At 44.4% G+C, this 22,944-nt stretch overlaps 1 protein-coding gene across 2 annotated transcripts in view; it reads left to right on the top strand.

The window, feature by feature from the left end:
• Nucleotides 1-22,944, top strand: part of NPDC1 (neural proliferation, differentiation and control 1) — a 118,340-nt gene that overhangs the window by 89,690 nt on the left and 5,706 nt on the right. For both annotated transcript variants that reach the window (XM_075579070.1, XM_075579069.1), the window contains 6 exons: nucleotides 2,525-2,620; nucleotides 4,079-4,216; nucleotides 11,709-11,775; nucleotides 12,938-13,022; nucleotides 14,506-14,585; nucleotides 15,724-15,823. In XM_075579070.1, the coding sequence (XP_075435185.1) occupies nucleotides 2,525-2,620; nucleotides 4,079-4,216; nucleotides 11,709-11,775; nucleotides 12,938-13,022; nucleotides 14,506-14,585; nucleotides 15,724-15,823 (566 nt within the window). The remainder of the gene's footprint in view (nucleotides 1-2,524; nucleotides 2,621-4,078; nucleotides 4,217-11,708; nucleotides 11,776-12,937; nucleotides 13,023-14,505; nucleotides 14,586-15,723; nucleotides 15,824-22,944) is intronic.

Raw genomic sequence — 22,944 nt, forward strand, 5'->3', positions numbered from 1 at the left:
TGTGTCTTTTACTCACTGAGCCGCTCCTAACTTAGGATACATTATATAGCGCTTTTCTCCCAATGGTACTCAAAGCGCTTCACAGTTAAATGACTGCAGCATTTGTCTGTCCGTTATGTGTAAGCCCACTGCAGATGCAGAATGGATTAAGTGGCGACTTGGCAACGCTAGTGCATTTACTACGGGTACATGCATCGGGTCGGTGCCACCTCTGCAAAGATGGTACGGCATTGCTCCCCCATTGTTAACCTCTTCAGTGCCGGACGGAACTGTATTATGTATGCATATTGCAGGGCCCTCCTGCAATGGAGTTCCATGGGTGAGTTGGGACCTTGTAGACATCAGCAATGGGTGATTTAAATGAATGCCTTTTCCACTCCCTTCTCCCCATCATCTGCATATGTTCTTCGGCTAGCGCACTGCATTCAATCCTCATCTCCCTTGGATACTGTATTGACTCTGCGGTATGTCCTTACATCCTTCTGCTATTGTAGGAAAATGAGACACAGCTATAATTTTTTATGGCCCCTTGTTCAGTGGCTTGCTCGTCAACAGATGCTTTTCACCTACATTTATTGTCTGGGTATTTGATGCACTTATGCTCGTGTTAAGCGGTTTAGTGTCTCTGCTTAGCAGCCGCTTATTACAGACGTATGGTGACACGCACAAGAAGGTAACGTGACTTGCCCAAGGTTATAAGGAGCTTGCTACTGAGAATTGAGCTAGTATGGGAAAAATTGTAAGAATCAGCTCTCCTGCTGCATAGAGAGGTTAAAAATACATAATGGTGCGAGGAATCAAATGTAAGCACTAGAAGGTGGGAACCCTCACCCAGGAAGATCAAAACCAAATCAATAAGAATCGGTCATTTACTGAATATCTGAAAATAGCATATAATATGAATCACGTGTAACCCCAAAACGGAGCTCAGAAATAAAGTGCAGTGGCGGCATAGTGACATGTGCAATAATGACAAGATAATGATAAATACTTCTCTAAGTTCCTATTCGGAATCAGATTGTACAAACATTTCTTAGCATTGGTGCATTTGGCCTTTTTTACCACTTTATGTAACTTGGGTATATGTCACCATTGTATATACACTGGCAGTAAAATGATTAACCTGCCTATGTTTCACATGATCAACCTATGAGAGTGTGAGGCAATTACATGCATGGTGAATAGTGTAAATATATAATATTTAGATACATTTTATGCGCTAAAATACCATAAATTCCAGATTATAACGTTCAATATCTGGTTATAAAGGTTACACGTTAAAATATTCCTCTCTGAATGCACATACGATGCTTCTGTAATAGCGCCTTGATGTGTCTGTGTGTTCTCAAAAATAACATTTTTGTAGAGTCTGCACCTTTAGGGTATAATTATACAGTGGCCAAAAATGGTGGGGGGGAGACGGCCACCTCACAGACTTCTGGGTAAAATAGACTTGCAAATAGATGTTACAACAAACAAGTTCTGTATCTTCCAGGGCACGCGTCTGCCGGTTGCCTCTCTGTTCTCCTCTTTCGCTCTAAAAGCCCCATTTCCGTCCTCCCCCGAACACCCGGCTCCTGTGAGGGAATATTTTAAAAGGTTATATCTGTCTCTGCTGGAGACAGTGGTTGATCTAGAAAGATCAAGTGTTCACTGGTGTACCACTATGCGTACCAACACCTTTGCTGTGTGAAGCACCTGCAACACTTTGGCAACCAATATATTGCAGGCCTCTCTCCGCCCTTGTAGTGGTAATGACCCCTTCACGGTCAAAGGTTCCAGCATTTCTGGCCCAATTGGCAACCAGAAGAGGAAATGTGTAACGACAACAAAACATATGAAAAAGCAAATTAGGGCTTCGCTGTTCTCTTTATTTATAAACAGACGTTTTTACAGGTCCCCACATGGCCGCTACACATGATCACCCTTATAGGTCAAGTGTGTTAAACGACCTGTAAAGGCCAAAGCACTCAATTGCATCTGCATGTCTCACACAGGATCCCTAAGGCTGTTATTTTCTTTGAAGGTCTTGGGGATACTGTGTGAGACTTGTAGATGCATTTGAGTCTTTAATAATACTAATAATAATACTACTATTTATATAGCACTGACATTGTAGCAGTCAGAATGATTAGTGACACAAAGTGGTTTTGGCGTCCTGAACATTAAGAATTACGTGTGTGTGTGTGTGTGTGTGTGTGTGTGTGTGTGTGTGTGTGTGTGTGTGTGTGTGTGTGTGTGTGTATTTGTTTTTTTTTATACTGAGCGCACTTTCTATTTTCTCTTTCGTATAAAATATTTCACATTTTCTTCCATAGATTCGGGTGGCTTATCTGATGTCATTATTTGATGTCTAAAAACTACTTAAACACGCATAGAAGCTGGATATTAAGAGACCTGTCAAAAGTATTTTCAAGGAGATAGCAAATTGAAATATCTGAAATGTGTACAGTTTAGGAGACCTGGTATTTAAATATCTTGTTTTACCTAAAACGCTTGTTTGTTTTGTTTTTTGTCTTCACAGGGAAGGCGACCGTTGCAAATATAGATGATGATATTGACTTCCTAGCTTCCTTACTTAACAAGCAGGACCCTCACCAAGTACAGTTGGCACAGAATGGTAAGTCACACGTAATAATATAGCACAGGCATGGAAAAGAAAATAGGACAAAAAGGGAATGGGGGGCTGCCTCCAGATTGGGCAGTTAAATATTCAGTACTCGCAATTTACTCGTTGTCTCTGCCGCAAGTGCTCAAACTTCCAAAGCAAGCGGAGATCAAAAGAAGAAACGAAAGAGGAGAAGGCACTCCAGTGGGCTTGGCTTTGTCGATAACTGGTCCAAAGCAGGATCGAAACGTTGGTTCTTCAATAAATCTGCACATTTTTTTCAAATGCCCACTGACGTGCCATCTCCTCCTTCATTTCTTCAACCAGATTGGGCAAGGCAGTCTTGTTATCACACCATGCACTAAAGCACTGGCTATTGCAGTATAATATCCAATGATTTAGCAGATACTGTTTACAGAAGAGTAGCACGATTGTGCCCTCTCTTTTGAATGTATGTAACGTGGCAATACCCAGCGGTTATGTATAGAGAAATCCAATAGGACTAAACGTTTCATATGTTTAACATGTTAAATGTAATCTCCCTTCCCCACTGGTGGGTAAATTCTCTATACTGCAAAGTGGCCTCTTCGGCCTACATAGACTGTATCCCTAGGAGGGGAACCTCTGTACCTGTTGCAGGAGATCAGTTGAACTTGCAACTTCAAGCCCAAAATGTGGGGTCTCGCGTACATTTTCTAAAACATGAAAGCAGCAGGAACAACTAGTACATTAATGTAAATACATGGAAACTGTTCATTATATCATTAATAATAATAATTGTTTGTTTTTTGTATAGCGCTGCTAGTTTTTACGTAGCGCTTTACAGAGATATTTTGCAGGCACAGGTCCCTGCCCCATAGAGCTTACAATCTATGTTTTATTTGGTGCCTGAGGCACAGGAACATACAGTGACTTGCCCATGGTCAGAAGTGGCCGACACCGAGAATTGACCCTGCTTCCCCTGCTTTCTAACTCAGTGTCAGAGTTGGTGTCTTTACTCACTGAGCCGCTCCTTCTCTCTTATATAATTAATGTATACAGAGAAGGAGTGGCTCAGTGAGTAACGACACTGACTGGCACTGAGTTTGAAGGGGAACCTGGTTCAATTCCCCATGTCGGCTCCTTGTGACCTTGGGCAAGTCACTTTATCTCCTTGTGCCTCAGGCATCAAAAAATAGATTGTAAGCTCCACGGGGCAGGGACCTGTGTCTGCAAAATGTCTTTGTAAAGCGCTACGTTAAACTAGTAGCGCTATACAAGAACATGCTATTATTATTATACAACTCTGATGTAGCAGGGTACAGGTAAAAGCACAGTGAATCCATGATCGGGAGGTCCGGCCGCCTCCTTTTCAATACATAAGGCACTGAAATAAAGTAATGTTGCCACAGCCATACAGAGCTAGCTCAATGGCAAATGTCACACCTGGCTAATACCCTTTGTAATTTTGCTGTGTCTTATCTCCCTCAGATAACACTACGCCATCACAATCTCATCCTCCCCCAAACGCTCCTCCACAACGACCATCGGGAAGGAGTGGGAGACCCATTCCCACCAAGATGCCAGGGAAGGGCTCCAAAGGGATTTTTAATGATGCTCTTTTATTAGGTAAAGTACTTTCTCTTACACTGTCCGGTCAAGAGGCGCAGCGTCAAGTTACCAGAACTTAGAACAGTGGGGTGAACCAGCAAAAGAGTAGCAGAGGTATAGCAGTATAAGCAGAGCTACATTGTGGTGGGATTCAGGGGTTCTGAGTTCCAACACCTATTTTTAGGGATTAATGAGAAACTTGATTTAGTGATTTGTGAAGTTGCTAGGAATGGAATACTTTTCTTGCGAAAAATTAGGGGAGCATAGGTTGGCACCATAAAAAAGGAAACCGAGAAAAAAAAAGAAAATGGCGCCATAACGTAAAATCACGTTAGCTGCAGGAACTGGTAAAGTCTTGTAGTGACTACTCACATTTTACAAGATATAATCAGGCATATCACACACATGAAATCAATCATTGTTGATCCAGGTGGAAGGAGAGGATCTCGGAGGGAGGAAGGAGAGACACAGTAGTGAAGATTGTAATACAATTTTGTGACCAAGTAAATCCTAAAGATTTTACACTTACAATGTGTGCACTCTTTAACGCAGTGTTAAAATAACAGGACAGGAGTCAGATCTCCTAAATAGGAGACTTTCCCCAGCCTCACCACATCCTTGGATGTTCGTGTCGGCGTCTTGGTTTCACAGCGTCTCCGCGTCTCACGAGCAAGCAAGGTTCTCTGCTACTTCCAATATTGACCGCCCGGGAATTGGAGCGCGTCTCTCGCAGTTCCCTCACGTTTCAGACTGTACACGTTTCGCTGGCGATCAGCTTCCTCAGGACTCAATCAGGGATGGAATACTAACTAGAAGAGAGGGTCAAACGCCTTTTCTGCCACATTTTGTTTATTTGCTCATGGGTAGGGTGACCAGACGGCCCGGATTAGCCGGGACAGGTCAGTTTTTTTGCCCTCTGTCACGGTGTCCTGAAATCTGTGTAAATGTCCCAGTTTCCAGCGCTTACCGGCTGCGCTTGCGTAATGGGCGCTGGCGCGGTCGGCGCTCGAGATTTGCGCATGTGTGACATTTGTCTCTGAGAAAAATATGGTCGCCCTACTCAAGGGTTCTGGCACCTTTATCCTTACAAAAGCACCACTGAGATAGTGTAAACAGGGCCTGCTCAGCAATGTATTCTAGATCAGGGGTGCTAAACTCCAGTCCTCAAGACCCCCTTCCCCCCCCCCCCCCCCACCCCACCACCCTCCAACAGGTCAGGTCTTAAGAATATCCCAGCTTCAGCACAGGTGGCTCAATCAGTCCCTGCATCCGCATAGGTGGGTCAATCGGTGACTCCGTCTTCAGCTGAGTCTCTGATTGAGCCACCTGTGCGGAGGCTGGGATATCCTTAAAACTTGACATATTGGGGGGTCTTGAATTATGGAGTTTATCCACCCCCCCCCCCCCCCCTGTTCTAGATCTTTTGGAACCTAAGGGTTAAGAGAGAGGAGTTGACCAGTAGTGAGCAAGTAAGGAAGGGGGGTGCTTAAGATTCCCAGAGAATGGTCCTAAAAATTGAAGGGACCTACGGTCTGTCCAACACTTACGTAAAACATATGTCAGTTTAAAAGTTTATCCAGTAAAAAGGAAACGTATCTACACCCACTGTTGGCAAAGCTAACTTTAGCATTTGTACATTTTAGTCTGCATTTACTGCAGGAGATAATTCCCCCAAATCCATTCACCCACTTATCCATCCAGCCCTCAGGTAGAAGATGTATCGGATGCAAGTTGATTGCCATATTGTTGTTACAGCCACATGTAGGATAACATAGCATCCTCTTATAGTATTACACATATGGGGGAAACTATTCCACGTCTCACTCCCTTCTAAAATTAAATGTGATGCGGTGCGTCATAATCTCCCCCCAGTTCTAGCTCCTCCAGAGACTCAAGGCCCCCTATGCTGTGAAGCACCTTTGCTCTTGAAGACTTAAGCTCCATTTCAAGTTTAAATGGGGCTGAAATCGATCAGAGCATTTTCAGTAGGGGAAACCGAGCTTCACTGCTACTGCATAAGAACCAGATGTGTGCGGTTCAGCGAAAGGAATGAGGAGGCCTGGGGTTATCCAGCATAAGAGCAATACCTGTATAGCAGTGAAAGATTAGTATTAAAGCTCTGTTTTTGATAGAGAATCACTCTTGAACTGAAGGTGGTCTTTTCCATTAAAAAACCCTGATGAAGGGCTTGCCCCTTTTTAAGAAACAACCCCCCGTTATACTTCCCCACTCCTATTATGAAATTGAGAGGGGGGGGGGGGGAGTGAGATATGATGTTATGATTGCATTGACATTAACTATTGATGTATCTTGATGAAAGCATTGATAGATAATGCCTTTTAATATGCTAAGAAGAATACTGCACTGCTATTTAAAACACTAGAATGTGTGGATTGGCGCTCCCAGTGAGACCGTGCAATTCAGCAAATGATGAATAATGAACTAATATAACATTACTGTGAAGTGTCAAAAAGTAATACATACACACATATAACTTGTGTAACACGCAAAGGGAATAAATAAAGTAAATATGCAAGTGACCAAAAAATATTTAAAAAAAACCTCCACTAAAATCCTTGAGCGAGGAACTGTTTCTCAAGTAGCGAGATATACGTAGTTGTCAGTGGAGTGTAGGACCATAAAAAAGGTAAGAAAATGCAAAGAATAGCACAATAACGTAACACGTTAGCTGTAGAAACTTCCAGTAACTTTTAGAGTGACTACTCACATTTTAAAAGATAAAATCAGGCATATCACAAGTTTAGAGTTCGTCCTTTGTCAATCAAGGTGGATAAGGAGAATCTCAGATGAGATGGAAGGTGAGACACAATAGTGTAGATTGCATAACAAAATGTATATTATCTCAAGAAAAAAAAACCTCGATTTTGCCCTCGCAATAAGTACATGCTTTAACGCAATGATAAGAACGTAACAGACTAGGAGTCGAATCTCCAGAAGCAGAGACTCCATCTTTACCACTTCCGTGAGTGTCTGCGTCTCACAAGCAGGCAGGTTCCGTCTGTCTCTTCCGGTACCGGCCGCCCAGGAACAGGGAATGTGTCTCTCACAGTCTCCTCTCATTCCGGACTCGACGCGTTTCGCTGACGAACGGCTTTTTCAGGAGTCAAATTATTTCAAACAGCAGTCACCTTAATAATAATAGTAATAATAGCATGTTCTTGTATAGCGCTGCTAGTTGTACACAGCGCCTTACAGAGACATTTTGCAGACACAGGTGCCGTGGAGCTTACAATCTATGTTTTTGGTGCCTGAGGCACAGGGAGATAAAGTGACTTGCCCAAGGTCACAAGGAGCTGCCAACGGGAATTGAACCATGTTCCCCTGCTTCAAACACAGTGCCAGTCAGTGTCTTTACTCACTGAGCCACTCCTTCCCTTCTGATTGTGTGACCCCCTTTCTCTAAACGGCTGCTCCAACCCTCAAAATGGCTGCTCGCTTCCCATTGGCTGGGTCGGCCCATGTGACTTATCCCCACCCCAAGTCTTCTGGGAATTGTAGTCCTGCTATAGTACTTGCAGAGCCATTCCAAGATGGCCACCGCAACTTTCTCACGATCCGATGGAGGGCCACCCAGGACACCAGCAGGCTTATACAGGGCAGCTCCCCCCCTGCTCTGGCAGGTATGGGGGACCCCGCTACAATATATTATATATATATATATATATATATATATATATAGAGAGAGAGAGAGAGAGAGAGAGAGAGAGAGAGAGAGAGAGAGAGAGAGAGAGAGAGAGAGAGAGAGAGAGAGAGAGAGAGAGAGAGAGTTAAGTTGCATACCTAGTTAATCAACCCCAAACAGCTGTCTGTGGGTGGTTTTCTAGGTATGCACCTTAACCCTGGCTGTGCTCAAAGCTGTGACCATGCGGCAAGCTTAAGCCTATAGGGAACCATGTTAAAAATGGTTTTTGAAGCAAAAAGTGGCACTGTGTACTCATTTGCATGTAATTTCCCAGAATCCCTTGCTGCAGTGGAAGTGCTGTATGCTGGGTGATAATGGGGAAAGGCGGGGTTGCAGACCTGCCTAAGACATGCAGATGAGCATACAGTTGTATTTACATTTATATATATATATATGTATATAGATATATATATATATATAGTCCATAGCATAACAGTGTTGCACACTAGCCTTCTCAAAATGCTGATGCTTGTCCCATAAAGCAGATCATAAACCTGTATAGTTACCAGAGTAGCCAGAACTGGTCCGGGCGTCCGGTGACAGAGAGACAGCACACGGGGGTATAGAAAAAAACTGTATTAAAGAGAACGCAGAACACCAAAACAACAACAAAAAATAATATTTATTAATATATATAATTATTATTTTTTTGGTGTTTTTTAAATATATATATATGTGTTTTATTATTATTAGGTTGCACAAACAGAGAGTCGGAGGAACCCACAGTTCACACCCCCCCCCCCCCTTTGGCGCACGATCGCCTAGCAGGTTCTTGCCCGATGGACACAAAATGGCAGCATGGTCAGGATTGGCCCTGGGATGAGAAATGATAGTTGCAACATTTTTATTCATGCCTCCATGACCGTATTTGTAGTTTATTTGTGGAAAAACCCGACACAAAACAACTAGAAATACCGTGGATACGGGGGAATGGATTGAATCAGGTGCTTTTGTGTTGTATATTTGCAAGGCTTTTACAATATTGGTGCCAGGAACAAGCTGTCTACGTAGCTACCAGGATCCAGCCGGGCCGGCTTGTAATTTGGCGGGGCTCAGTGCCGGGGGGAGAGCACAGAGCCTCATCTCCTCCTGCTCCTCAACTCTGCGGCGTCGCAATGTCATGGCAACGTGACATTGCGGTATCATGGCAATACATCGCCATTTGGCGCTGCGTTGTCATGGCGACGCGTCCTCGGAATCAGAAGATGCAGGAGGGAGAAGCCGGAGAGGCGGTAAGAGGCACTTACAGAGGCCCCCGGAAATCACTTCAAATGTGGTGGGGAAGAGGACGGGTCCTCTGTAAGCGCTGGTCTCTGTGCGACTGCCCCGATGGAACCGCCTCCAAGCCGGCCCTGGGATCCAGTGATGTAAATGAGTGAGCTTTCAGGGTTCTGGGGTGTAATAGTGAAGTTTTAATTACATATTTCTGACTTGTTGGGTTGGGACAATCTTGATGCCTAAACTGCTTTCCCTTGAGAGAGATGATGTTTAAATGACTGGGGTCCCCTTAGTTGTGTTGCCATCATGTAGGGTGATATAAGATGTGGGAACTGTTCCATTCATTTATTTGGGGCCGCACGTTTTCTCAAGGTGCTACTTACAGAAAGTCCATTATTATACTGAAATCAAGAACACGGCTCATACATTCAGCCACATGTGGATGTGTCTTTGAAATACTGCCCCTAAAGCCTATCTGAACTGGTTACTCCTCAGGTATGAAAAGATACATAGAAACCAAGAAAAGGCCTACATGGAAGTATTTTGTGTAAATGGATACTCCACAGGAGGGGGGCAGTGGGTGGGCACCTTTCTCTCCCCTGTACACCTTTTCATGGCTGATTAAAAAGGACGTGTTAATCACTCATCAAACACCAATTGTGTAGAGAGCTAGCCTGCTCCATGACTAACCTTCCCTGTTTTGTCTCGTGACTCTTCTCAAAGAGACACATCTCAGGAAAAGCTCCATCGAAAACAATAAAGCAATTAAGTCTGGCAAGAGCTGGAATGGCCCTGTGAAGAGGGACACAATAGATCCAACAGAGAGCCATTGGTTGCCCATCACAGGTCTTCAGATCTTAAATGCTTCGGTCACTGCAGGGGCTTTGACTCTTGATTAAAGACTCCTGCAACATTGTCTCCACTAACCCCTGAAGTAACTGTTCCAGAATCACATCACCCCCCCCCCACACACACACACACACACACACACACACACAAGGACGGGAGTAGGTAATGTGAGTGGGGGTAGAGGGGGTTGGGTGGAACACATCAATGTTTGATCAGAGCTGGGAAAAACAGAATCAGGTTGGGTGTCGAAAACTGGAGGGGCGGGGGGCATAGCCTGGATTATTTAGCAATATAACTACAACATGGAAACATTAAATATGTAGCCCAGCCCCCCATACAAATGTATGTGGCACATTGAACAATCACACAACTTCTAAAATAGACTTGTCTGCTTTTTATTTTTTTCTCCAATTTCTATTAAAACAAACATTTTATTGTACGAGGGGGGGGAGGTGGGTTTACAGAGAAAAATAAGTGGAGGTTTCAATCAGGGGAACCTGGTTCAGTTCCTGGTGTTGGCCCTTTGTGACCTTGGGCAATCACTTTATCTCCCTGTGCCTCAGGTGCCAAAAACGTAGATTGTAAACTCTACAGGGCACGGACTGTGCCTGTAAAATTCTTATGTGATGCGTACCGGGCACTATACTGTAATTGTGAATCTCTGAGTCCCATTGGGGGAAAAGCTCTATATGAAATAAAGTTGTTAGGTAGCTGTGGTCTTGGTAATAAATGTCACTAAGACTCAGGTCAAACGTGCCTCTGGCTTCTTGTGCATCTTTTCAACTGTATAATAGGGAGAAATTGAAGTGGGATCATTTATAGGTTGCAGTTTGACCCCTGGGTTGTTAAAGAGCAATCAACTGCAAAACCAATTCGACCTCAGAGCAGAGACTGCATGGCTCTGTTGTTTCTTTATCTGCGTGCTGTAGTTGTCTTGTCTTTATATATAGTTTAAAAGATACCTACCAGATACAAATATTTTACAGGACCCAAAGATAACAGCTGCCGTGTCATATGTTTGAGAGGGTATTTAAGCCTGTCCGTGTTGGAGGGGCCCCGCCACCCATTGCCCTCCAGCACTCAAGGGTTTAAGGAGGAGGTAAATTCTTGGAGTTACCAGAATATCTTATCTTTAAACATGGGAAAATACATGTCAAAATAGAGTGAAATAGTGGAGTTGTTGTCCTTTGCTACTGTGGCTACTTGAGATGTATGGCTGACATCTTAACCAGTTGGCACACTGGTGGCCAACTCCAGTCTTCAATGGCCACCATCAGATCAGGTTATCAGGATATCAATGCTTCAGCACAGGTGGCTCAATCAGTAGCTCAGTCCTTGAGGGCTGGAGTTCCCCACCCACGCCTTAGCAGCTGGGGTGTATGCAGAGCTGACGGGAAAGAGCGTAAAGGTAATGTAATGTTGGATACAAAATTATTATATTTTTCCAAGCATTCCTAACATCTGGACGATATATACTTACATTACCAGAACTTAGAAGTGAGTTTCCGTGTATAAAATGGCATTTTGCTGCCTTAACAACTACAATGAAATTATCAGGAGCAGACTGTCCAAGGGCCTGATCGAGACGCTTTATGGGCCTGATTTGGCCTGTATGCCGCTGGTTGGAAAGCCCTGATCTCCTGCGATAAGGGACTCCTCTTCTGCTCGCCAATATTCCTTTGATCTGTAAGCGTGGCGAGTACATCAGTCTTATAGGCCTTTGGCTTTGTTTCTTGGCAGGTCTTGTGATCTCGTGTGCTGTTGCGGGGCTCCTCGCCTTGATCGTGGCCGGGGTGTGCTGGTGCAGGTAATGAAGACTTGAAAAGCAAACTCCCACTGTCCTTCTAGCAGCAGTGCAAACTTTGTACTGATGCACACACACACACGTATATAAACGCACACCAACACATGCATATATGCTGCTTTGCATCCTCGTATGTTTGTAACACGTACAAATGACAGCACTAATATCTCCTCATTATCACAGAAGCAACATATTCACCTATTCCAGTGACCGTTGTTTCGGTTCTGTAGGGACCTATATCAGAGCATATGTGTTGGGCATATATTGCTCTTCTGAAACCCTTCCCTCCTCCCCCTCACCCCCCAAGTAGTGATAAGCTAATTCAGGGGTGCTTAACTCCAGTCCTCTATACCTCCCCCCACAGGTCAGATTTTCAGGATATCCCAGCTTCAGTACAGGTGGGTCAATCGACTGAGCCTCTGATTGAGCCACCTGTGCTGAAGCAGGGATATCCTGAAAACCTGACCTGTTGGGGGGGGGGGGGGCTGGGGGACTGGAGTTGAACACCTCCCAGCTAGTTTAATCTTCATGTGCATTCTGTTTATATAATGTACACATTTTATGTATAGTAGAACAATGCAGGTAAATGAATCGGCGTCTCGAGCGTCCAGCGTAATTTTAGGAAAATAGTGATCTCTATCAATCAAATCATTGAGCTGGCACTGTGTCCCAAACCCTGGTCCCCCATGTCTGCTTCATGCACCTATAATATTACCATAGCAACATTCATTCATATTAATGAAGGGCTATGCATATAAAGCTAAGAGAAAAATGTAGCAAATCCTTGGCCATCATGCTATTATTAGAATGAGCGTACTGCTGGGAACATATTTGTATCAATGAATGAGCTAAATAGTGCGGCAGTCCCCTGGTTGCCAGAAGGCTCTGCAAAGTGTTGTTCAGCAGAGCGTAGCAGGCCCCTGCAGCTGCCAAGAAGTTGAACGTAAAGCTTCAACTAGAACTTTTACAGTACTTGCCCCCCACATACAGGGCAGTGACCTTGGCCTTTTCTCTCACATTGATTTCACCTTGTTTACAGCTGATTTGTCTGACAGGTGGGTGTAGGTGAAACCAGGTTAGGCATTTCATATCTGTGTCAATCTATAATGCCACTGTGTCTCTAGAACCTTTCTCATGTTATCATTTCTTCTTCCCTATCCGACAGGATGCAGAGGGAAGTGAAGCTGGCTCAGAAAGCAGACTACCCGGCATTCAAGTCGCCACCTCCTCCTCCCTATGAGAAAACATCTGTATGTTGTTGGCATATTTACCATTATATGATATATCAGAGGCCTTTGCACTTTAGGAAGTGGGTTTGTTATACATGGCTGGGGTGCATGCAACTAACCAAGTCAGACATTACATACACATGTATTGGTGAGGTGCTCTGGCCCCTTTGCTGTTATGCTACTAATGTTATGAATCCTCTTGTATTTTGCTTGACTTTGGCTACAACGTTAGATAAGAGGAGACAAGTAGTTTGCACAGAGGATACTAGCAAGTGTTGAAATTAACTTTTACAAGCTACATGGTTTAAAGATGCAATCTTTCAGGATCACTCCGATCTTCTTAAACTGTGTTCTCTTTGATAGTCACAAAGGGTGGGTCACCGTGTCGGTCCTTTCTTCCATGTAGTAACAAAGGAGGGAGAGAGAGTAGGGGGTGTGATATCTTTCATTGGACCAACAACTAGTTGATATGTTACAAAATTTCCAACCTCTCAGGGTCAGGGGATCCCGATGAAGGACCCCGACAGGTTGGAAAGCTTGTAACGTATCAACTAGTTGTTGGTCCAATGAAAGGTATCGTTCCCCCTACTCCCTCTCCCTGCTTTGTTTTTACTTTGAAGGAGAGACGTTTTAAACGTTTAGAGCTCCTGTACAGGTGACATGTTGAAGTGGTCCGATTAAAATGTTTTACAATCTGCAGGAGACATAGAGGGCTGTGTCAAAGTGACAACTTTAGTTGCATACTGCAAGTGAGAAATGACTCTATACTTTGGCATGCCTGATGTACGAAACTGGTTCATTTGACTGGTTCTGGCCTAGCAGTATTATGGACATGTACAAGGCAGATAATAAATACTGAGAAGTAGACATTAATCCCCTTTGTGTTTTCCTGTATCCTATCTGTAATATGACCACATCACCCCCCCCCCACCCCCAATTCGATCAATGACACTTATTGATTGAATAGGACCTAAGCTCCTATTCAGTATCGCTGTGAAGCCACTTCTCCCTGTATGGGAAGCCCCTGAAACCAAATGTATTGGAACTAGGCTCGCAGCCTTCCTCGAATATAGACAAGTGGCTTCACAGTATAAGCCTTAGATCAGGGGTGACCAACTCCAGTCCCCAAGGGCCACCAAACAGGTCAGGTTTTAAGGATCTCCCTGCTTCAGCACAGGTGGCTCGGCCAACGACTGAGCCACTGATTGAGCCACCTGTGCTGAAGCAAGGATATCCTGCAAACCTGACCTGTTGGTGGTCCTTGGGGACTGGAGAGGCCACCCTGCCTTAGATACACTGCTGTTAAAATGTGCAAAGTGTCGTGTAGTTGTGGAGCCTCACACCTTTCCTCGTTCTCTTTCACTCACTATGGTATGTTGTTCTTGGTCCATATGTCATATCTCTTTGTCTCTTATCTATTGTAATAATAATAATAATAATAATAGGATACACGTAATAGATTTTTGGGTCCATAAACTTTTTTTTTTTTTAATTTTTTTTACAGCCAGGGGATAACAAATTGGCCCAAAGTGCTCAGATGTATCATTACCAGCATCAGAAGCAGCAGATGTTATCCATGGAAAAGTAGGTATTTTCCACACTTGCCAGTGTTTCTTTAGCCGATTACAAGGAATGAAGCCCTATAATGCGTTACACGCTGAATTCTCCAACACCAAGGGTGACCACCAACAGGTCAGGTTTGGCTCAATCAGTAGCTCGGTCATAATGCCTGAGCCACCTGTGCTGAAGCAGGGATATCCTTAAAACGTGACCTGTTGGTGGCCCTTGAGGACTGAAGTTTGCCACCCCTGTCCTCACAAGAAAGGGGTTAGGTGGGCAGTGCCACTGACTTGGTCACTATGCTTCATTTTGTCTCTCTACCTATTTACAGTACAAGAAAAAAAACACCTGCATTTTTTTTAGAACCCCTTAAAACAAAAAGCGGCTTTCTTACAAAGAAATGTCAAAGCAACTGACAGTATGTACAGTATTCACATTATTCCCGGTCCTGTATAAGGTTTGTGAAGAGTTGCAGCCGTGGTTGGTGTTATATATAATAATTAATATATGTAAAACAATGATTTTTTATATATATATATATATATATATATATATATATATATATATATATATATATATATATTCAGATTATATAGCGCAGACAGTGTATGCAATGCTGTACATCACACTTTGCAGGTGCAATGAGTCCCTGAGACCGTGAGGTTGAGTGACTTGCCCAAAGTCTCAAGGAGAGCGGATAATGGGATTTGAAGTGGGTTCACCCACTTCAAAGGGAGTTACATTACCACTGAGCTGCTGCCTCAGCCCTATGTTTGAAAATGTACAATACAATATCTTACACTATGGATAACGCTGGGTGTAGTGTAACTTGCTGGAAAGCTTTCCCGGTATTACTGTTACAATGTAAGCATTTATAGGGTTTATCGAGTCCTTGTGGTTACTGGGGGGTTGCGGGTAGCAATAGTTAGCAGTTGTAATCCTCAGCAGAAGCTAATAATGTTGTTGGGGGAGGGGGGTGGGGGGTGCACCTAATTTAAGTCGCTCCCAGCAGTATGTAGTCCTGCATAATATTGGTTTACGGGGAATGGGGAAGAATACCCCAGGGTTTATTAGTTTACGTTGCAATACGTTAATTTCCACAGAAATGGGTTTTGGGAAACGAAAGCTCCACCTGTAACCGTTCTTTTTGTGTAACTTCAAGGAACAAAGATGAACCCAAGCACCCCGACTCCGCCGTCACATCGGACGAAGAGAACGAAGACGGCGATTTCACAGTGTACGAGTGTCCTGGTCTGGCTCCGGTTAGTATATAAGCACAGTGTATAGTACAGTACAGGGGTAGCCAACTCCAGTCCTCAAGAGTTCTTCAACTGGGACACTGATTGAGCCACCTGTGCTAAGGCTGGGATATCCTTAAAACAGGACATGCTGTTAGCTCTTGAGGACCGGTGTTGGCCGGTATAGTATATAATCTGATGGTCAGTGCACTGTACTGGGAATCAAAGGTTATGGGTTCAATTACTGCACGTACCAATAGCACAATCTGTGTTTTTTTTTAAAACATAGCCCAGAAAGGGTATGGTGCTCAGAGTCATAGAAGACATGTGTGTGATGGATTTACTGATCTCTCATCAAGAAGTTCCTATAAGGAAGTGCAGTCACATGTATATAAAGGAAAAAACGAATGGCGCACAGCCAGGGAGCCAGGTGTGGAGTAAAACTGCTTCTTTATTGGTGCATGCAGGGAGACAAGTAATCCCCTTGGTGGGACAAAGACAGGAACCTCCTACGCGTTTCGGACCTGGGGGTCCTTAATCAAGGACCCCCAGGTCCGAAACGCGTAGGAGGTTCCTGTCTTTGTCCCACCAAGGGGATTACTTGTCTCCCTGCATGCACCAATAAAGAAGCAGTTTTACTCCACACCTGGCTCCCTGGCTGTGCGCCATTCGTTTTTTCCTTCTGCCTCTATCTGGATTCCGGATCCCTCATGGCTGGCACGCCTGTCCACCATCCCTGGAGATGACGTGAGTGGGGTTTTATGGTCTCTAGACTTTCATGGTTAAGTGTGACAGTTGTCTTTGAGGACTTACAAGTCATTATTTACCACCCACTCCCACTGGTATCTCCAGGGTTAAATGTTTATCAATTATTGAATTTGACGGAGTCGTCCTGGGTTTGAGCACCCTATTTTTCTCATACATGTATATAAAGGCATGTATAGGAAGCTAACGCCTGCCTGTAGCCATCCAATTAGTAAATGCAATCAAGGGTAAGGCTTGTTCTATAGTAGGTGCGGGCGCGTGCACGTGATGCACACTTTTTGTGTGTATGCTGTGAGCGACAGTATTGGAAGCTAGTGTGTGTGTGTGTGTGTGTGTGTGTGTGTGTGTGTGTGTGTGTGTGTGTGTGTGTGTGTGTGTGTGTGTGTGGATTGTGTGAGTTAATAATTTATTAAATAATATTTTTAAAATAAAAAAAGACATGTATGAATAAAAATTATTTTTATTGTGCAATGTTGATAAATATATATATACACATACAAACATTCATACACACACACACACACACACACACACACACACACACACACACACACACACACACACACATACATACATACATACATACATTACAGAGGTGGTAGCGGCGCGAAAACACTTTTCGGAGTCCTCTCCCCTGTCGGCCGGCTCCACGCTCCCTGCCGTGCGCGCAGCCCTATTATAGAAAGGCTGACTAACCACAGCCAACTATAACTGCCGCGCGCACGGCACAGCAAGCGCGCCCACTATAGAACAGCCCTAACACATCCAGTGTCCCGAAATAGCAGCCTTTAGAACTTAATCATCCAAATCTTCCCCAGCCTTCTAATAAGACTGGGTAAATAGTGGAATAATCACAACAAACTCACTCACATGTTGATGAGTCTGACCATCCATTCAGCAGATTACAGTCCACGCGCATCACGCGTAGATGGACTGTAACCTCCGCTTTTAATGATGACCCACGAAATATAATTTTTTTATTGGAGCGCACTTCTCTTTACTCATTGTTTGGGAATTCTGCATTGGCAGTGCGCGTCACTTTCACCTCCATTTCTCTATCTGTGGTTTTGGGCAGGTTTCTTTATCTCCTTATCTAAAACTTATCAAAAGAAGGAGTGATTTAATTCACGCTGCACTTTAACCCGATGCTGGGGTTAGATTCTGAAGAAACCGTAAGAAATATACTCACTTTAAAAAAAAAAAAAAAAACACAGGTGTTTAGTATTTAATAATAAGCATGTATTTGTTATACACATATGCCTGAATTAGGGGACGGGTATTGATATTTTACCCTTTTCTGATCCTGGCATTCATGACATTAATTGATGATTAATTTGCCATTAAAGTCTGAAAAGGTTTATTTTAAGTACGCTTTGTACCATGTATAATTTAAAATAGGTCAACAAGAACTCCGTGAAGCATATAAAAAACCTGTTAAAAGTGCAGATCACGTATCTTTTAAATAAAGTACCCTAGACTACATTTTAGGATCAACCCCTTCCCTTACCAATGTATATTGTTATACCATATAAACCTTTACCAGTTGATCTTCCCAAAAATGTGGTAACTTTAAATATTTGTGCATTGTCTGTTCCTCTTACAATAGCCCAGTTGTTGTATATAGATATATCATAAAAATAAAGTGCATGCTCCATGATAAAAAAAAAATTGATTTAATAATATAATGATCAAATGAATATTAAATAACACTAATATACACCAGAGACCTATAACCTGCTGGTTTGTGAAATACTGAATGGCACTTGATTGAGAATTGTTTTAATTCAATGAGGCACAAGAATACCCTTGAACAAGGCGATCAAAGGCAATATATATTTGATATGATCTGTATAAATATCACTATTGTCTGGTCAGGATTACACAGCAGATAAAGTGGGAAGTCCGTGTCCTCTTCCCCCGGGACCTCTCGAGCCCACACACGCAGTAACTCTGTATTTGCTGCATTTTACTAGCTATGTAGTTACCATACTGCATGACCCCACCCCCCACATCCCCCCCCACCCACCCCCCACCCCCACATCCCCCCTCACCCACCCCCCACATCCCCACCCGCCCACCCCTCACATCCCCACCCGCCCACCCCTCACATCCCCACCCGCCCACCCCTCACATCCCCACCCGCCCACCCCCCACATCCCCACCCTCACATCCCCACCCGCCCACCCCTCACATCCCCACCCGCCCACCCCTCACATACCCACCCGCCCACCCCTCACATCCCCACCCGCCCACCCCTCACATCCCCACCCACCCACCCCTCACATCCCCACCCGCCCACCCCTCACATCCCCACCCGCCCACCCCTCACATCCCCACCCGCCCACCCCTCACATCCCCACCCGCCCACCCCTCACATCCCCACCCGCCCACCCCTCACATCCCCACCCGCCCACCCCTCACATCCCCACCCGCCCACCACCCACATCCCCACCCACCCTCACATCCCCACCCGCCCACCCCTCACATCCCCCCTCACCCACCCCTCACCCACACCCACATCCCCCCTCACCCACCCCCCACATCCCCCCTCACCCACCCCCACATCCCCCCTCACCCACCCCCCACATCCCCCCTCACCCACCCCCCACATCCCCCCTCACCCACCCCCACACCCCCCCTCACCCACCCCCACACCCCCCCTCACCCACCCCCACACCCCCCCTGTCCCCTTTACCAGTGAAACTCTGCAAGCCGTGGTTTCCATGGTTACAACAACCAACAAAAGCACCTTGACCACTGAGCTTGTGTGAAATTTGTGTGTGTGTGTATATTTCTATATATATTATATATACACACACATACACATATATATACACACAAATCACTGCAACACAAAAAAATAGAAGTGTGGGTGCTGTGTATACACATATATACCACACACACAAAGTCACTGCAACACAAAAAATTGAAATTGTTTTTTAAACACATTATATTAATGCACTAACTCCGTTAAGTGTTTTTAAAACCTATTTCTATATTTTCGTGCTGCATTGATTTTGTGTGTGTGGTATATCTGTGTATCTGTGTATCTGTGTATCTGTGTATCTGTGTATCTGTGTATCTGTGTATCTGTGTATCTGTGTATCTGTGTATCTGTGTATCTGTGTATCTGTGTATCTATCTATACACATATGTTCAAGTGTATTTAGGCTGCTGTGTGTTTTTCAAAACCGCCCCAAAAAAAAGTCTGAAGCAAAAAACTTCTTCCCCACTGATAAACCGCTTGTGATTACACTTCTCATAACTCATCCCAAGTCCGTGTTCTGTAATGATACATTGTTTAGAATGCGTTGCAGCATTGTTTATGATATACATTACTGCTTGTGTGTAAAACGGTGTCGGAGACACAGCAGTGAGCTGGGAGAGAGTGGGGCGTGTGTTTAATGGAGCCTGTAATCAGATTTGGCACCTGAGACACAGGGGGAGATAGTCACAGGCTCTCCATCACTCAGGGATGTGCTTCAACTCCATGAAGATTGTCATCAGTAACTGTAGGAGGGATGGGTTTCCTGAAGAACAGACGAATGGGCTGCTACATTATAAACCGGGGGTGCTCGACTCCAGTCCTCAAGTTCCCCCCCCCCCCGCCCCCCATAGGTCAGGTATTCAGGATATCACAAAAACTCAAAGACTGATTGAGCCACCTGTGCTGAAGCAGGGACTGATTGAGCCACCTGTGCTGAAGCAGGGATATTCTGAAAACCTGACCTTTGGGGGGGGGGGGGGGGATCTTGAGGACTGGGGTTGAGCCCCCCTGTTATAAACTACTTGAACAAAATCTGAGTATCAAAACATAGTTGAAGACATTTTTGTAAACCACATCAGTGCATTTGGCTTCCTATAAAAGATCGCCCTTGAAGCAACATATTTACTTCTTTGCATCCTGTTAAAAAAATAAGTATACTTATTGTTACTTCAGGTCTGCTGAATTCAAGTGTATCGGCAACTTATTTGTATCTGTTTGTGTAATGATGCCTTTATAATTACTATACACCCAATGGCCAGAAACAAGACAATTCAGCTCTAGTGAAAAACAAAAAGATATTAGCTGAAAATTGTAAAACCCTCTGAAGTAATTCTACAGTATTTGTCCAATTTTTATTTGAAGGTGTCAAGCAGCTACATTTAACCCATCAGACATAGATTACTTTTGTTCTAAGAGGGACTGCCCCTTTCACTGAATATGATATAATAATACTGTAATAGCATGTTCTTGTTCTAGTTTTACATAGCGCTTTACAGACACATTTTGCAGGCACGGGTCCCTGCCCCGTGGAGCTTACAATCTATGTTTTTGGTGCCTGAGGCACAGGGAGATAAAGTGACTTGCCCAAGGTCACAAGGAGCCGACACCGGGAATTGAACCAGGTTCCCCTGCTTCACACTCAGTGCCAGTCAGTGTCTTTACTCACTGAGCCGCTCCCTCTGATATGGAACATGAGGAGTATGGAGCCCTCAGATATAACACTATTAGGGGTAGTGGAATGTATCTGCACAGAGATGTTATTAACCTCTTCATTATACTAGAGAAGGTTTTAAAGATAGCTGTGATGTGTCACTAGTATGGGTGTCACTATCCTTTCAATAGCGTTTAATGTAACAGGAGACGGCAAAGAAACCATGTTACGTGTAAAGATGTTGGTTGGTTGGAGTGAGTTAGAACTGAAAATGGGGTAACAGAGGTCAAAAGCATTTTGAAGGGACTCATTTCACAATAATTGCTACAAGCCCCCATATAATGGCGTGGCATTGTATCCAGTACAATTGAGCACACGGTGGGGCCGATTCAGCCCCGGGTATGGGTTAGTGCACCAGATCCGCCGTTCAGGTCAATGAGAGTTAATGCCGTATTGGGTGTCTTAATGCGGGGGCCGCCCAGCTCCAGTCCTCAAGTCCCTCCCAACAGGTCATGTTTTCAGGATATCCCTGCTTCAGTACAGGCGGCTCAATCGGTCCGTGAACAGCCTCTTCGATTGAGTCTCTGATTGAGCCATCTTTGCTGAAGCTGGGATATCCTGAAAACCCGACCTGTTGGGGGTGGGTGCGGGGGGGGGGGGGGGGCGCTTGAGGACTGGAGTTGGGCACCCCCTACCTTCACATACACCCGCACTGTATGAATCTGCCACTGTGTACTGGTATAATAAGAAGAATCTATGTTCGCTACATTGTATTATAACAAGCGCAGATCAACGTAATATGTCATTGTAGGAAACCATGTGAGGCATAATGTAATATTAGAAGTCATTAACAACATTGCATTATACGAAGCGATGTTCAGTGCACGAAATATACCAGCCACGGGTTGTTTGCACGCTGGCCCTGTATGTAATCTGGAACATGACAATAGTCTTGGTCAACAATGCCCGCTTTGATTAGCCTTGTCACAAGGTAAAGTGTAAAAGTCACAAAGACTCTGCAGGGGAGCGCCAGTGAAAGCTTGTATGTGGCCCCGGCCCTGTGAGACAGGCAGAGCCAAGATTAAGGGTTATCAGTGTATCTTTACTGGCCCATTAAGGACTTGTTTTGTCCCAGCCTGTGGGATAAGCAGGCAGTTCCTGTCCTTGCCCATCTCATGTTGCCCTCCCTTGAACGTGCACTGCATTCTTAATTAACCCTTTCACTGCTTGAGCAAAACGGGGTCCATATGGATTGGGATGAATGCATAAGTAACCTCATTACACCCAGACTCGCAAAGCTTTCTTCTTGGGGAATAATCTAACTTGCGCAGTCGTAGTACATAGCACGCCGGTATGTTCTTAAATGTTGCTTTTGTGTGGCGTCTGCCCTTCGTGAACTCGAAACCCACAGTGATAATCAAAAAGCGGGTAGAAAGAGTGAGCATTGAGCGAGAGGGTGGCGCAGTCCGTTGTGTTTTTCACGCCGCCGCCACAATGCTTCTTTGAACTGATAGACTTCCGGTTCTTAAACCCGCAGCAGCAGCAGCAGATTTGAAATGGTTTTGTGGGGTTTCAATAACGCAAATCGTTTCAAAACAGTAAAAAAAAAAAAGTACAATTAAAAATTATCCTCCAAGTTAACAAGAAACAGTTGTGGTGACCGAACCGCTCGACCTAATACTCTAGTATCTAGTCAAAAACACAGCATGGTGCAAATAGGGAAAAATACTATCTGTTATCAAGGTAGGTCCCAGAGGGGGCCCAGAATGATCCTATATTCTGCCCAGGAGGGCACAGCGAGTGCATAATATAGGATCTTTCCTGATCCCCCTCTGGGACCAACCTTGATAACAGATCCAAGTTAACAGTGCAGGAGAATGATGAGGTGGGATTAATGGTGGTGTAGAGATGCCCTCTGTGAAGGCAGCTATGAGGCAAATGTCATGTACCATTGGTCTCTCT

Source organism: Ascaphus truei, chromosome 21 (genome assembly GCF_040206685.1).
Source record: "Ascaphus truei isolate aAscTru1 chromosome 21, aAscTru1.hap1, whole genome shotgun sequence".
In the NCBI taxonomy this organism is placed as follows: Eukaryota; Metazoa; Chordata; class Amphibia; order Anura; family Ascaphidae; genus Ascaphus; species Ascaphus truei.